General features: G+C 45.5%; 1 protein-coding gene across 2 annotated transcripts in view; it reads right to left on the minus strand.

The window, feature by feature from the left end:
• Nucleotides 1-11,348, minus strand: part of WDFY1 (WD repeat and FYVE domain containing 1) — a 46,164-nt gene extending 34,816 nt beyond the window's left edge. The window contains exons 1-2 of one of the 2 annotated variants that reach the window (XM_045481460.1): nt 11,080-11,193; nt 191-278 (exon numbers count right to left, since the gene is read on the minus strand). Coding sequence is in view for 1 of the 2 variants with exons in the window: in XM_045481459.1 (XP_045337415.1) it covers nt 11,080-11,216 (137 nt within the window). In the remaining variant the exon portion in view is untranslated. Of the gene's footprint in view, nt 1-190; nt 279-11,079 lie in introns of both variants that reach the window. The other variant, XM_045481459.1, reaches the window with a different exon arrangement.
• Nucleotides 11,349-14,425: the final 3,077 nt, after the last annotated feature.

Below are 14,425 nucleotides of genomic sequence, written 5' to 3' on the forward strand. Positions count from 1 at the left end.
AGAAAACTATTAAAAACTCCAGGATGTTAAGAGACCATATAATCACAGAGTATCAAGATCAGATGGTTTTATTTCTACAAAACCACAATATTGCCTGCCTAGACGAATGTCTAAGCTGCTTTCTCTACTGAGTTAAGATACAACAGCTTAACTTTTCCTTTAATATTTTGACAAGTTTACACCCACGCACCTCAACTCATTTTCTGTTTTGCTTGCTGCTTATTCTAGCCATTTTTCTAGAGGATGGATTTTCTTTGAGATTCCAAGACCATGTCAATCTGGAAAAAAAAAGTCTTTCCTTACAACCGAAATCTTAGAAACAGGTTGATCTTTGCGAGGCTCTATTTTTAAGCTATTTTAAAACAATAGCTTGATAGTTTTCCGAAAGGTACTTAGAAAGGAAATGTGTCATTTCTTTCAGGGTCTGCATACAATTTTTTTCAGACTTCTACCCGCTAAGGATTACCTACATCTACCTCCTCCGGCCTCCTAGTTAGAGAAGCCAGGACTTCCATACAGCTGCGGCATTTTCCGCGCGTAGATGAGAAAAGGTATTTCTATGTGAGACGGTAACGTTACATACGCATCGCCACGCTGCCCGCACGCCGCTACCCACGCCTTATTTGTCCGCCGGTCTTCAGCAAGGTGGACGGTCCGCTTATTTTCTAGACAAACGAAAGGCCAATGCTGGCCTGTACTTTCTTGTTTTAAAGGATTCGAACGGAAACGTGTTTAAAAATGCGGGGGTGAGCAAACGGACACCTGAAAACAATAATAAAACGCCATCGCTAGGGTTCTCATAATTTTGTGTCAGCACCGCAAATCAGAACCAGCTCTTTGGCAAGAATTTGTTCCATATGGTGAGCAAAAACATTTCCCGCCTAACACTGCTGGTTCTGCTACCAACAGTCATGACAACAACAAAGTGATTGAGACACTCCATGCTTGGCAACTGATTCTGAAGACATTGGTTCATAGGAAAAAAAGAATTACGCATTTAAAAAAAGTTACTCTGAGCACTATTCAAAGGAGTAAAAACGGGGGGGAATGTTAAATAATGAAATGGGCTCCAGGCATATTAATTCAACGGCTTACGCAGTCATTACAAATAGTTATGAAAACCATGGGTTCGTGATAAGCTACTTGAATTAACAGGCTGGTGTAGCCGTTAAAAATAGTTGCCAATCGGGGCGCCTGGGTGGCGCAGTCGGTTAAGCGTCCGACTTCAGCCAGGTCACGATCTCGTGGTCCGGGAGTTTGAGCCCCGCGTCAGGCTCTGGGCTGATGGCTGGGAGCCTGGAGCCTGTTTCCGATTCTGTGTCTCCCTCTCTCTCTGCCCCTCCCCCGTTCATGCTCGGTCTCTCTCTGTCCCAAAAATAAATAAACGTTGAAAAAAAAAAAAAATAGTTGCCAAGACCATGAATCCATGAGAAAAGGTTTACGAAATGTTAGGTTTTTTTTTTTAAAAGCATAATGTAAAATGACAGAGCTAGCTAACTTCCATAACCGGGCTGAGCAGGACTGGTAGGAGAGGAGAAGGAACGCACCTATGTGACAGCCGAGACCTATGGCTCCTTGTTGGGGTGGGGGGTGGTCCTGGAGCCCTGACATCCAGAGAACTGCGGGGTCCCCCACCTCCGCTCAATAAGGAGAAGAACAAGCCAACAATCAAACAAGGAGGAGGTATCTTGTGTGACGTCAAGACAGCCATCTAAATGTGAAGACTGCTCACTCCTCAGGAATGTGTCTGTCAAACCATTCCCAACAAGCGCAAACCAGGCTGAGGGGTAAAACAGGCCTCAGATTAGAAGCTCCAGTGCCCAGGGCAGGCACTAGAATCAGAGCAATCTCCAGCAGGGTGCAGACTCTTCTCTTTCTTTCGTAAGGCAGATCCTAAGAGGCTCTGGCCATCCCTCACAGGAGGTTCTCCCTCGGAGATTGGTACTGTCCTCAATAGGAAGTCATGCCACGGGTGAGGCCCTGAAGTCTGGAGCATGTCATGCCCCCACCGGGTCTGGTCAAGGATCTGATGCATCCAGGAGGCCAGTGAAGAGGGCCAAGGATGCCCAGAGCTCATAAGGAGACTCGGACCGGGACACAAGGGTTAGAGACACTGGGTGAACAGAGAATGTCACGCCCCGGGAGCGGTGAGCAGGGGGCACAGCCCCACAAAGGAATCAGATGCAGAAAGGCAGAGAAGAGAAGACACCCAAAGGCCCGGGGGCACCGGGCCTGAAAGAGACAGGGCAATAAAAAACCATGCCTCCTGATCAACACGTGGCCCTGCCTGACCTCTTCTAAGTTCACAGTAGTGAACTGTAGCGGCAGACAAAGCTGCTTCCTGTATTCTAGACACACATTCGGATTCGAGAAAGACGACGTCAGTCGAGAACGTGATGCCACATCCTCATGGCAAAGATGACAGCCAGGACCTCCATTTTATACTTAGGGAAACGGAAGGAAGGAGAGTCCAGGCCCTAAAATCAAACAAACCAACGTCAATTTCTTTGGCCGTTTTGTCCAATTCCATCGCTCTTATGTCAGAGGATGATGAAAATTCGCATTTGAAAACATTACAAAAGTAAATAATTCAAAGCCAAGAGGCTTTACGTGATAAATAACAAGTGAAACAAGTAAAAAAAAAAAAAGGCTTTTCAGAAAATTCCACATTTTGTCCTCCAAAGCAGTAAGTAACCCCTAAACAATAAGGAAACATGAAGCGTTACTTTTTTTCCTCCAAACAAACCCAGACTGTGGAAAAGCCTACATCTAATTTCAAAGCTCTCATTTAGTTCAAAGAAACACTGACTTCTGTGCTAAACGGGAGCAGTATTCTTACAAAGTCTCTCTCGATTAAGACATATTCTGTGTATTTTATTATATACTGTATTTTTACAGTAGAATAAGCTAGAAAGAAAAAATGTTAAGAAAGTCATAAGGAAAATAATTTATAGTTTATACCATAAACTATATGTACCAGAAACATATACCTTTAAGAATACTTAGAATTCTGACCTTAAAAATTAAAAAAAAAAAAAAGCATTTGGCATTTACTGAGTACCAAGGATTTAAATGTACTGAATAAACAAATAAGTCCACTTCAACTTTTAATTGAAATACAGGATCTTCACTTTACACAGATGTTAATTTGAATCCCAAGAAACTAAAGAAGTTACTGTAAAAGCTAAATGAAGTTATTTCTCTTAATTAAATATCAGTCAATATTGTTCATCCTATTAAGGATCATAATTCTGCATGTTCTTTTACCTTACGATAGCAGATACATGAAACGCAGACTAAAAACCACAAGTCTGGTTAAGAGTGAAGTACTTATTCCAGGAAGACTTAGTCTGTGATTTTCTCCAAGATATGCCTGCCTGATGATCAGAATGGGTAAAGAGGCTCCTTTTACCACTTCTGGTCCCTCGGATTCCCTCAAAGAGTGATAAAAAGCAAGTTAAACATATAGTTTAGGAAATCACCAAGTCGATAAAGCCTCCTCTGCTTAAGCTGGACTAGAGGAGGAAGGCAGAGAGAGTCAAAGCATGGTTTTCCTTGTGAAGAGCACGTATCTCAAACCAGAAGGCATCTGGTGGGAGTGGTGACTAATTTCATTTTTTAACCTGAAACTCCATGAGAACACACATCTGGATGCAATAGATTTTATTTTCCAGTACGATTACCTTGAAAATCATGCCTACACTTTTGATAAATAGATTCAAAGAGCACACGAGGGCTTTGGCAAAATCACAAGGCCAAATTCTGTCTCGCTTGACAGAGCAGCATTTATAAAACGAGATCTTTTTTGAAAACTCTCAAAAAACACCCTAATCATCCCCAAACAGCTAAATGAAAGCAATTCAACCATCTTTATATTATAAACTGATATACCAGCATTATTCAATTAACCAATTAAACACAAAATACAAACGATAGCATATGTTACAGATGAAGCGCAAGGCCTGATTCTTTTAAACTCTTACAATAGTAAGTTTGAGGAAATCTGATTTTCCGGTCACTCTTAAGGCTGCTGATACTATTTCATATCTTGATAAACCACCAAGCATCTCTGTTACCATCAGCAAAGGATATTTTTTCCTACTCTGACTACCTTCAGGGGCTACAGACATAATGGGTAATTCTGGTAGCCTCCATGCTTTCTATAACATTAGGATGTTAGCCTGCAAGAGAAAGAAAAGGATGTGGTCATCAATGCAATCTGCTTTTATCAAATAAAGAGCAGCTTCCTTTCAGCCAAGTCTCTTGAACTCTGCCCTCTTCATTCCTGCCACAGAAAGAAGCTTTTCTCCTTTGGTAACAAAAGGGGAAAACACTAGATTTTTATTGAATTGACCATCTAAACAGAAAGGCAGGGAAATCGGCCTCTTTTCACTGAGGATGATTAGATTGGCTGAGAAAAATTTAAATTTCCATCTCCTTTTCCAGGGAAGGAATTCAACTGCCCACGATGATGACTCCTGATTTTGTCACAGGCAGATCTCTATCCCAAGAGGGAGGCCCCTTGTGTGGCATCTCCCCAGGCTCCTGAGGGAAGAACGCTTCTCCAGAAGCCAGATGGCTGCTTTTCTAACTGCGGGTATTTTCTTTTTCACTCGAGGAACCACTCCTGCTGTTACCTGTTCACTATTAGCATCGAGATGATTTCTTGTGACCTCTGTGCTATCAAGAAGACTAAAAGCCATCAGAACCTCTAGGAACAGGAGCAATCCAGGCAGGATGCAGTCAATTTAGGGGCTGTGCAAAGCTTTCTTAACTTCCAAAAAAAAAGAAAAAGTTCAAACTCTATCCCCAGCCTAGTCTTGAAACACAGGGTTAAACTCACCCCAGAGAAGCACAGTTTGAGGAACTAGGAAGAGTAGCCTGGTTTCCAATTCTGTTCCATGCTTTATTCCTACCAGGTCTGTTTAGTGATTCACTCATACTAACATCTGACAGACCACGGCATGCCTGCTTTCCTTCTGTGAGTCTAGAATTTTGTCAAGTGCTACGGCCAGCCCCCAATAAAAGCAGTGGGTCCTGAGTCTCTAATGAGCTTCCTGGTAGACAATATTTTACAGATGTGGACATAACACAGGAGTACTTCCTGTGTGACTCCACAGGGCAAGGACTCATGGGAGGTGACTCTGATTTCCTCTGGACTTCAACCATTCCTTTCCTTTCACTGATTCCGTTTTGTGTCCTTTGTAATAAATCATGGCCATGAGGACAACCATCTCCTAGTGAATCATCGAACCGAGGGGGTGATCTTGGGGCCCCCAAACACAGCAGGGCAAAGATTTTGTGAGGAAAAACTAATGACTGACATGACTTGTAAATGACCAAATATGGAAATGATGAGAAGGCGCAACTCAAAGACTGTTACAAGAACTTAGGTTTGTAAGTCACGCCGAAAATGGTATTGCTTTATTTATACAGGAAAAACTATTTTATTCACACACACACACACACACACACACAGTAAGCAGATATCTTTAGCTTTTGATGAGATTAAAGTAATTAAATGGGAAATAACAGCCAACATATATATGGTGCTTTCTCTGTGCTGGGCACTGTTCAGTGTACTTTGCATACTAATTCATCTAAATCTCACAAAACTGTGCGGTAGATACTATTCCCATTTTGCAGATGAGAAAACTATGGCACAGAAAGAATAAGTAACCTGCACAAGGTCACACGGCTGGGATTCAAACTCTGGCGTTCTGGATCCAGAATCTGTTCTTAACTATGCTATAAAAAGAAAATGAGCGTCACAAAGAAGGGCCACTGTAACGAGAGAGGAATAAATGCTTCTTCCCTTCTCACTTCTTGCTTTTATTTTCTAACACAAATCAAAGAGTCTACTTTTAGGCACTGCATGACAACAAAAACACAGCAGTTAACGCCCTGGTTATCTGTACAGGCTAACAACTTCCGGCTATGCCAGGTTTTCTCCTAAGCATAACACTTAAAAATCAAGTGGTTTATTCGAAATTGTTTCTGCATGAACAGTTAGTAAAGATACACTCTTTCCCTCAAACCATCTTTTCAGTCTTAGAAATGCCTAAAAGGAAATACACATATTAAACAGCTGGCATAACAATAACAAGAAAAGAAGATGCCACCAAAAATATGCTACGAGTTGGTTTTCTGTCATTGTTATCGTTTACCAGCCTAAGCGCAACATCCTAAAATATTTCACAACACGGGAGCTCTGCCTTTGTTTGACTTAGGCCAAGCAAAATTTCTTCTCCAGGAAATCAATCGTGGCCTCCAGGCCCCTGATGCAACAATAGCATAAGCAAGCTCATCCTCCAACTGTTTCCCAAAATTGAAGACCTCAGAACCACAGCCCTAACTTATTTCTAAGGTTTTATCACAAAGGTTTTTTTCTTTTAATTCTATCCTCCAACTGACTCTAAATTTTTGATGCAGTCCACAGCAAAACAGTTCCAGAGGCCAGTGGGTCCAGGGAATGGGTTTTTGCTGTCTCACCACATTGCAGTTCTATTCTGAAAGCAGTCTCATTTTCTGTTTCCACTCTCAGGAAAATGACTGCTGTAGCTCAAGCCCTTCAACTCACCGCTCAGGTTATTGCTTTTATTTTTACAGTTTCCCCGACTAGAGAGACAATCATACTTTATTCACTGAGGAATTTTTCTTTGTAAAGTCCACGCATGTATCATTCTTCTGTTTTGCATGCTCAAAAACTGCCCGTTCCAAAGTGCAGGCAACTGGAAACTGAAGAGTTTAGGGTAATTACCACTGTAACAAAATCTACATGAATGCATACAAAAGAGTAGGGCCGTTTTCTGTTAACCCTTTGCGGCCCAGTAACCCCGAATGTTTCTGCCAAAACCATGACCGGTGGGTGACCCCAGCATGATGGAATTAAGCTCGGTATCCCACACCGGTTTAATACTCTGAGTGGACTGTTCGCATTAGCTTTGGCATATACACAGTTTGGTTTTAATGGGAAATAAACTCGTGCATGTAACAAATGACTCCAGGCAAATATATCCCAGAAACTAACGTAAAAGAGGACAGACAAGGTATAAACAGTGTTCCCTCCCAGTGGGCCTACACAAGCAAGCACCGTGACCCGGAACTTGCAGAACCGGGGTTCTCAAAGTGGGGTTCCTGGGCCAGCAGCAAAAACAGCACTGGGAACGTGGAAGAGAGGCAAACTCTCGGGCCCCAGCGCAGCCTTGCTGAAGCAGAATCTCTGGGGCAGGGCCCAGCTCTCTGTCTTTTAACAAGGCCTCCATTTGATTCTGATACATGCTCAAGTTTGAGAACCACTGTCTAGAGAGAGCAGATAAGTAAGTACATTACGCCTAAACCAGGGTATCTCAGCCACGGCACCGCGGACGTCTGGAGCCGGGAATTCTTTCTGCGAGGTGCCGCCTCGTGCATTACAAGGTGTGGCGCGTCATCTCTGGCCTCTACCCACCAGATGCCAGCAATACCCCCCTACAGTCGTGACAACTGAAATGTCTCCAGATATTGCCAAATGTCCCCTGGCCGGCAAAGTCACCCCTCACTGAGAACGAGTTTTCGAAACTCAAAAGCCCTCCGCGGTAGGGTGCATACCCTATGTGTTCTCGGAGGCTCCCAGCAGGGCCCGGGGTAGCACCTGCAAGGGACATGCACTGCTGTTTCCCCGGGAAAACAAAGGGACACTCACACGGCATGGGATAAATCAAGATTGCAAACGGTCTCATCTATTCAAGTGGTAGCACCAGTGAGTTTTCGGGCCCAGTTTACAAACAGAAACCACTTTTTTTTTTTTTTTCAACGTTTATTATTTATTTTTGGGACAGAGAGAGACAGAGCGTGAACAGGCGAGGGGCAGAGAGAGAGGGAGACACAGAATCGGAAACAGGCTCCAGGCTCTGAGCCATCAGCCCAGAGCCCGACGCGGGGCTCGAACTCACGGACCGCGAGATCGTGACCTGGCTGAAGTCGGACGCTTAACCGACTACACCACCCAGGCGCCCCCAGAAACCACTTTTGACTTTTAGAATGTATTGAACTGTGGAGCTCCTGATGAGGGAAGTGACTGTAGTACCCACCTCAAGGGGAGACGTGAGGACTGGATGCCTCCGAATACATGGGTTCAATTCTGTACCAACAGAGAGAGGAACTTTTTTTTTTTTTTTTAATTTAAATTTTAGTTCATTAACATACAGCACAACAATGGCTTCAGGAGTAGAAATCAGTGATTCATCACTCACACACAACACCCAGTGCCCATCACAAACCCATCTAGCCCACCTCCCATCCCTCTCCCTCCATCAATCCTTGTGGTTGCTCTCCCTCTCCCCCTCCCCACCCAGAGAGAAGGGACTTTTAAAAGGTTAGCTATTGTTATTTCCAATGTACAAATTCTGATCACGTCGCTTGCTTTGAAGTCTTTGATGGTTCCTCACTAGCTACGAACTAAGGTCAAATTCCTAACAGTGGCATACAAAGAAGGCCCTTCCAAAACGGGACACTAGGACCGTCCAGCTCTCAGTACTCTCTCCTGCCATGGCCACTCATCCCCACTTTGCTCCGGTCACCTAGAAGTGACGGTGGTTCTTTATTCCCTCCTGTTCTTTCCATCTGCCTGGAACAGGGATGTGTGTCCTCCTCCCTTCACACAGCCCACTTCTCTATCCAGTGACATCTCCTCTAGGAGACTTTCCTTGAACTCTGGCCCTCAGGGACACTCTTTCCTCTGTGTCTCCCCAACACCCTAGAAGCCGAGAGCACAGGGCATCTCTTCAACCAGTCTGTCCAGTCCTTTGGAAGCAGAGATTTTGGCTACACTACAGGTCCAGCACACAGTAAGTGTCTAATAAGTGCTTGTTTGATAAATAAGGGCGGTCAGTGTTCTGTTTCCTCCATATGCTGGTTTCAGCGGGTCAAGGGCCATAAAAATCAATGAAATCAGAAGTTAGGAGGGCAAGTGCTGTGGCTTTTGATCCCTGTTGTATTCCCCAGAGCCTGGCACTCAATAGGTACAGTATTTCTAAATATATGAATGCATGAATGAATAAATGATTGAACAGTAAGACACCTATTTATGACAATGTAAAGACAGACCCCCACATCCAACAACAACAAAAACCCATAGCCACGTGCTTTCATAAATCTCATAAAGGCACCTGCTAAGAAACGTCCTACCTTCAAGAAAGCTCCATGGCCTGAAACACAAATTAGAAACACAAGGCTCTAACAACCTTCACCTGGTCCGGTCATCAGCAAAGGCCTTGCTGTGTCCGAGTTAAAAAAAAAAAAAAAAAAAAAAAATTAAAAAAAGAGCTGATCTAAGGCTCCCCCCAGAACATTTCAGTCCCAGAGCAGCTAAGTAATCACTTTCCATAAAACATTTATCAGCACTGCTCCCGGCCAGTAATCTCAAATATTCAGCAATTTACCCAACATGCATGAGTCATGGATAAGATATTTTACTGAATAAAATAGCTAAGTTTCATGAAATGTCTGCATCTAAGTTGATTATCACGCAAATATCATTCTTGTGCCCTTTGCCTTTTTTTCACATTCCCTTCGTCTCCCTGTGGCTCCCTCTCTCCCATTCCCTGCCTGCCTCTGCACACCAACACCCAGGTCTTTTGCAATCACTCCCCACCTCCTCTGAGGTTGGCTACGTTATACAAGCCAGGAGAGGCTATTGCCTGCTCATAATAACCAGACTCGAAAAGCAAAATACAAAGGTCAACTAGGCAACCCAGGAGGCTTCAAGTTTTCTGTGCCCAGAACAGGCCCTCAGATGTTACTTACTTCAAAAGATAGGACTACAAAAAGCTGTCAGCTCTAAGCAAAGAACAGTACCTTCCATTTCCAGAAAGCCTTTTGGCTTCTGGAATATCACCATTTAAGAGCACTCATTGTAGCAAGGAAACACAATTTCACTCAGCAAACATCCGTCATTTCTTCCAAATTCCTATTGTAAAGCCACAAACCTAAACTTTCAGGGTTTGAAAAACAAAAGTTTTAAAACAAACCATATCTCTCCAATCCAATCGCACAGCCCTGGGCAGACCAAAAAGGTAAGAGTCCTGGGTTACATTTCTGGCTTCAGCAGTATCTCTGGGGCTTTCCTAGGGCCTCAACTTCCTCTTGGGTAAAATGACAAAATCGCACCAGATCAGTGTTTCCCAAATGTGTGAAGGGCATTCTTCAATGCCAGTTGTCTTAGTACAAGAATGAGATGACTTCAGGTGCACACAGGACAACATACTCTAGTCATTAGTTTAATTCTTTATGGCAGGTGATACTGGGTTTCTGTTAATAGTGGAAAACACATTTTTCTTTAAAATAAAAGCACCCAACCTTTTAAAAAATAAGTCTCTTTTAGGAAAGAAAAACAAAACAATGTAGTAAATAGAGTTCAGCGGGTCCCAGCAGCTGTGAAGCAGAAGGGAGACAGTGAATGCTCCTGGAGGTTTGCTGAGAGAAGGGAATCCTTCGCAGCAGGACCCGCGGTCACCTGCCTCCAATACTCCTGGCTCAGAGGTTTGAAACTGACTGCGGAAGGCCAAGAAATCCCCCAGAGGTCGCGACGCTTTCGAGGGGCAAGCAAAACCCCACAAAGGAGAGGCGGGGACGGGGGTCCCGGGCTAGACAGGAGAGGTGGGGGTCACCGACGGGAGAGGCGCGACGGGAAGGGGGCACCCCTATGGAGGGGCGCGGCGGGAGGGAGTCGCCGGCTGGAATGGGCACGGAGGGTCCGGGGTCCCGAGCTGGAAGGGGCGTGGATCCTGGGCTAGAATGGCGCGGTGGGGGTCACTGACTGAAGGGGCGCATTGGGACAGGGGTCCTCGGTTGGAAGGGCGCTATGGGACCGCGAAAGGAGGTCCCCCGCTGGAGGGGGCGGTGAGACCGTGGTCCCGAGCTAGAGGGGTGCAGTGAAGGTCCCAGACCGGAGGGGCGCGGCGAGGTCCCGGGGGCCGAGGACGCCCCCTCCCGGAGAGGGACGAGGCCGCCGACCCCACGATCCCCACACCCTGCCGCCGGCTGGAGTACGGGCCGCCCCCGTCGCGCCTCCGCCGGCGCACTACCCGCCGGCCCTACCTGTCCTCGCTGGCCGTGATGACGCCGTCCTCCTTGGGGATGAGAAGCGCGGCCGTGACGGCGTCCTGGTGCCCCTCGATCTTGCTCAGCAGCACCGGGCGGCTGCTCTGCGGCCTGGAGTGGATCTCGGCCGCCATGTTCGCACGACGGCGGCGGCGGCAGCGGCCTCCCGGGCGGGAAGCCCATCAGCTGACGGCCGGGCGGGCGGGGACGCGCCGGTTCCGCTCGGGCTCCCGGGGCCGCGTGGGCGCCGCGCCGCCGTAAGCTCCCGAGTGCTGCCGCCCGCACCCGTATTGCCTGGGGAAGCCGCGCAGCCGAAAACTCCGAAGCCGGGAGAGAGCCCCGGAGGCCGTCTCCCAACAAGTGGGAAAGTGACAAAGGTTGAAAGGTAAAGGCATTCATTCACCCAGGAGTGGATTGAGCCATTGGAGGGGACTGTCCCCCAAACCAGAGCCTTCTGGAAATAATGATACTACGTCGTGTTTCTTCTTAGAAGCCATTGTTTGGAAGATTTCGAAGATGTGGCAAGCGTGAAAAAATACAGTGCCATTTTTAGAATCCTCGAAAGACAGTCGGTGACACTCATTGAGTGGTGACTCTATACCAGGCACTATCCCCATTTCCTGACACGGATTATCTTATTTAGTGCTGATAACAACTTTAAGAGATGGAGAGATGGAGCTCTTGTATTCTCTTTGTAGCCGTGAGAAAACTGGACCACGAAGAAGTTAAATCACTTGCTTTAAGGCGCAAGGCTATTAGAAAGAGAAACTCCAGGAGATGGCGTGGTCCTGTGATCCAGATGTCAGTGCTGCCGGGAGCTGGCCCAGCGCTGACAGCTGCTTCCTGCGGAACATAAACACCAAACAATGCCACTCCGTAATCATATATAAACATAGCCAAAACATGAAATTGTCCAAACCACACAAATGAACAAACATCCCTCTATGCTGGCTAACAAGAGTGACTCCTGTTTCTTTACCAGTTAGTTCCAGCTTTAGCCTCTGCCTAGTCTTCCTTCCTCTAGCCAAGATTTAGTAAAAGCTCCAATCATAGAATGACCCCCATTTCCTGACAGAATCCAGTCCAGTCCAGAGGATAGCCCTTCTTTCTTAAATCCTCCCTAAAATCACCGAACACAAACCTAAATCCTACAGTAAGTTCTATCACTAAGGCCGCATAATTCCCACGATATGCCTTCTCCTGCCAGTTAGCAACCAACCCAACGTGATCAAGTACAGGTGCGTTCCTGGTGGCTTTTGGCTAGAGCACATCAAGAGCTGCTAAGTTACAGTCATGATGGGGACCCAGAAAATCATTGACTCCCAAGACCTCCCCTCTCCAACTCACACTCCCCCCCATATTATTCTGACCCATGAACTGCAGACTCTAGTGCAAACATGCACTAGAGATGTACCGTACCCATGGCTAGCCAGCACTTCCAATGTGGCTAGTCCAAACTGAGTTATGGTATGAGTTCAAAATACACACCGAATTTTAAAGACTTAGTACAAAACAACACAAAGAAAATAAGGGATTTCATTAATAAATTTTATGTTGATTACATGTCGAAATGATAAAATTTAGATACATTGAGTTAGATATTTAAAAAGTTAAGGTCACTATATTTAATACAGCTAATAGATTTTAAATCACATATGTGCTTCACCTGGTATTTCTATTGGACTGTGCTGTACGAGTACTTTCTTACATGAAGTTAATAACATTTATTCATGGATTTATTTATCCAACAAACATGCATTGTATACCGACTAAGCACCATATTCTGACAAGATGAGTAAGACACGGTTCTTGCAAGGCTTTTACAGTGTGATGACTAGACTGAACAACTTTTTTCAAACAACAAACATTTATTGAGTGCGTGCTATGACCCAGACACCATTCTAAATGTAGCTGTGCTCCAAAGACACAAAGGTTGCTCTACCATTAGAACTTAGATTCCAATGAAAGAACCGGATGATAAACAACAGAAATAACTAGATGACATAGCATATTAGATGACGTTAAGGGCTGTGAAAAAAATAAAACTGAACAGTGATAGGGGTGATAGAGGGTATGGAAATTTTAAACAGGATGGCGTGGAACATTCCAAGATATGTTGCATAGATCCACCTTCATAGAAGGAAGGCGGGCCGCAGACGCTCTCTAGCTTTCAGCTCCTTCAGGGTTTGCCTCAGCTGCAGAGAGCCACCAAGGCTTGACCATGCCCTTCACGGGGCAGCCGAATTCTGTAACTAAATGAGAGAGGAGTATAGAGGGCTGGCTATTTCTGTCCAGTGTGGGACACACTGATAGGCAGAACTTGCTCCAGAGCTCTCTCATGGGTTGGATGAGAATTTGTCAGGCCTGTATTGCAGCCGACTTCTACCTAATCCTGTTACATCCGCCTCTCTTCATAGATGTGGATTCCTAATAAATATCCCGCACACCAATCTCTGTCTCAGTGTCTGCTTCCAGAGAATGCAACCCAAGGGAAGGCCTCACGGAGAGGGTGATGTTTGAGCCGAGAAGGAGAACAGGGAGTAAAACAGGCAGAAGTATGGAAGAAGTCCTCTCCTGCAAAAGGGCACAGCAAGTGCTAAGGCCCTGAGGTGAGAGCATGCCTGGGAATTTCTAGGGCCGGCAAGGCAGCCAGTGTGGCTGGAGCAGAGTGAGTGAGGGGTACAGAGAGATGAGGAAGAAGGGCCACTGGACAGATAACGTCTCCCCTGGAGGCCATGGTCAGGAGTTTGGCTTTTACTTTAAGTGAGATGGGATGCCAGTGGAGGATTTTGAGTGCAGAAAACTACCTTGATCTGCCTTCAGTCTTAAAAGGCAAGGGTGTCAGTCGGGGAGCTAATCAAATAAGGCAGTCGAGAGACAGTGATGGCTTGGAACAGAGTGCAGGCGGTGAGAAGACAATAGAGTCTAGACATTTCTGGAAGGTGGAACCAATGAACTTTGTTGGATATGGGGTATGAAAGAAAGAGGAATCAGGAATGACACCGGGGTGTGTGGGATAACAAACTGAAGAAATTGAGTTGCCTTTTACCGATCTGGGGAAAATGTTTGGGCAAGAAGATGGGGAGTTCAGTTTTGGATGTATGAAGCTTGACATGTCCATTTGGGGTTGTTAGGAGACGATCATGCGCAGGAGTTTTGTATATACACAACTGGGTAGCAGAGAAGTCTGGACTGAACACATAACTTTGGGATTTGAAGGGACATAAATGAAGTGTATCAGGCAGCCCTGGGTGGGGTCTGTTTTCTGAGCCTGGGTCCTAGAACCAAGTAGTCCCATTAGCATATGTTTATTGAATAAACAAATTCATGAATGAATTTTAAA

Source organism: Leopardus geoffroyi, chromosome C1 (assembly GCF_018350155.1).
Source record: "Leopardus geoffroyi isolate Oge1 chromosome C1, O.geoffroyi_Oge1_pat1.0, whole genome shotgun sequence".
Taxonomy (NCBI): Eukaryota; Metazoa; Chordata; class Mammalia; order Carnivora; family Felidae; genus Leopardus; species Leopardus geoffroyi.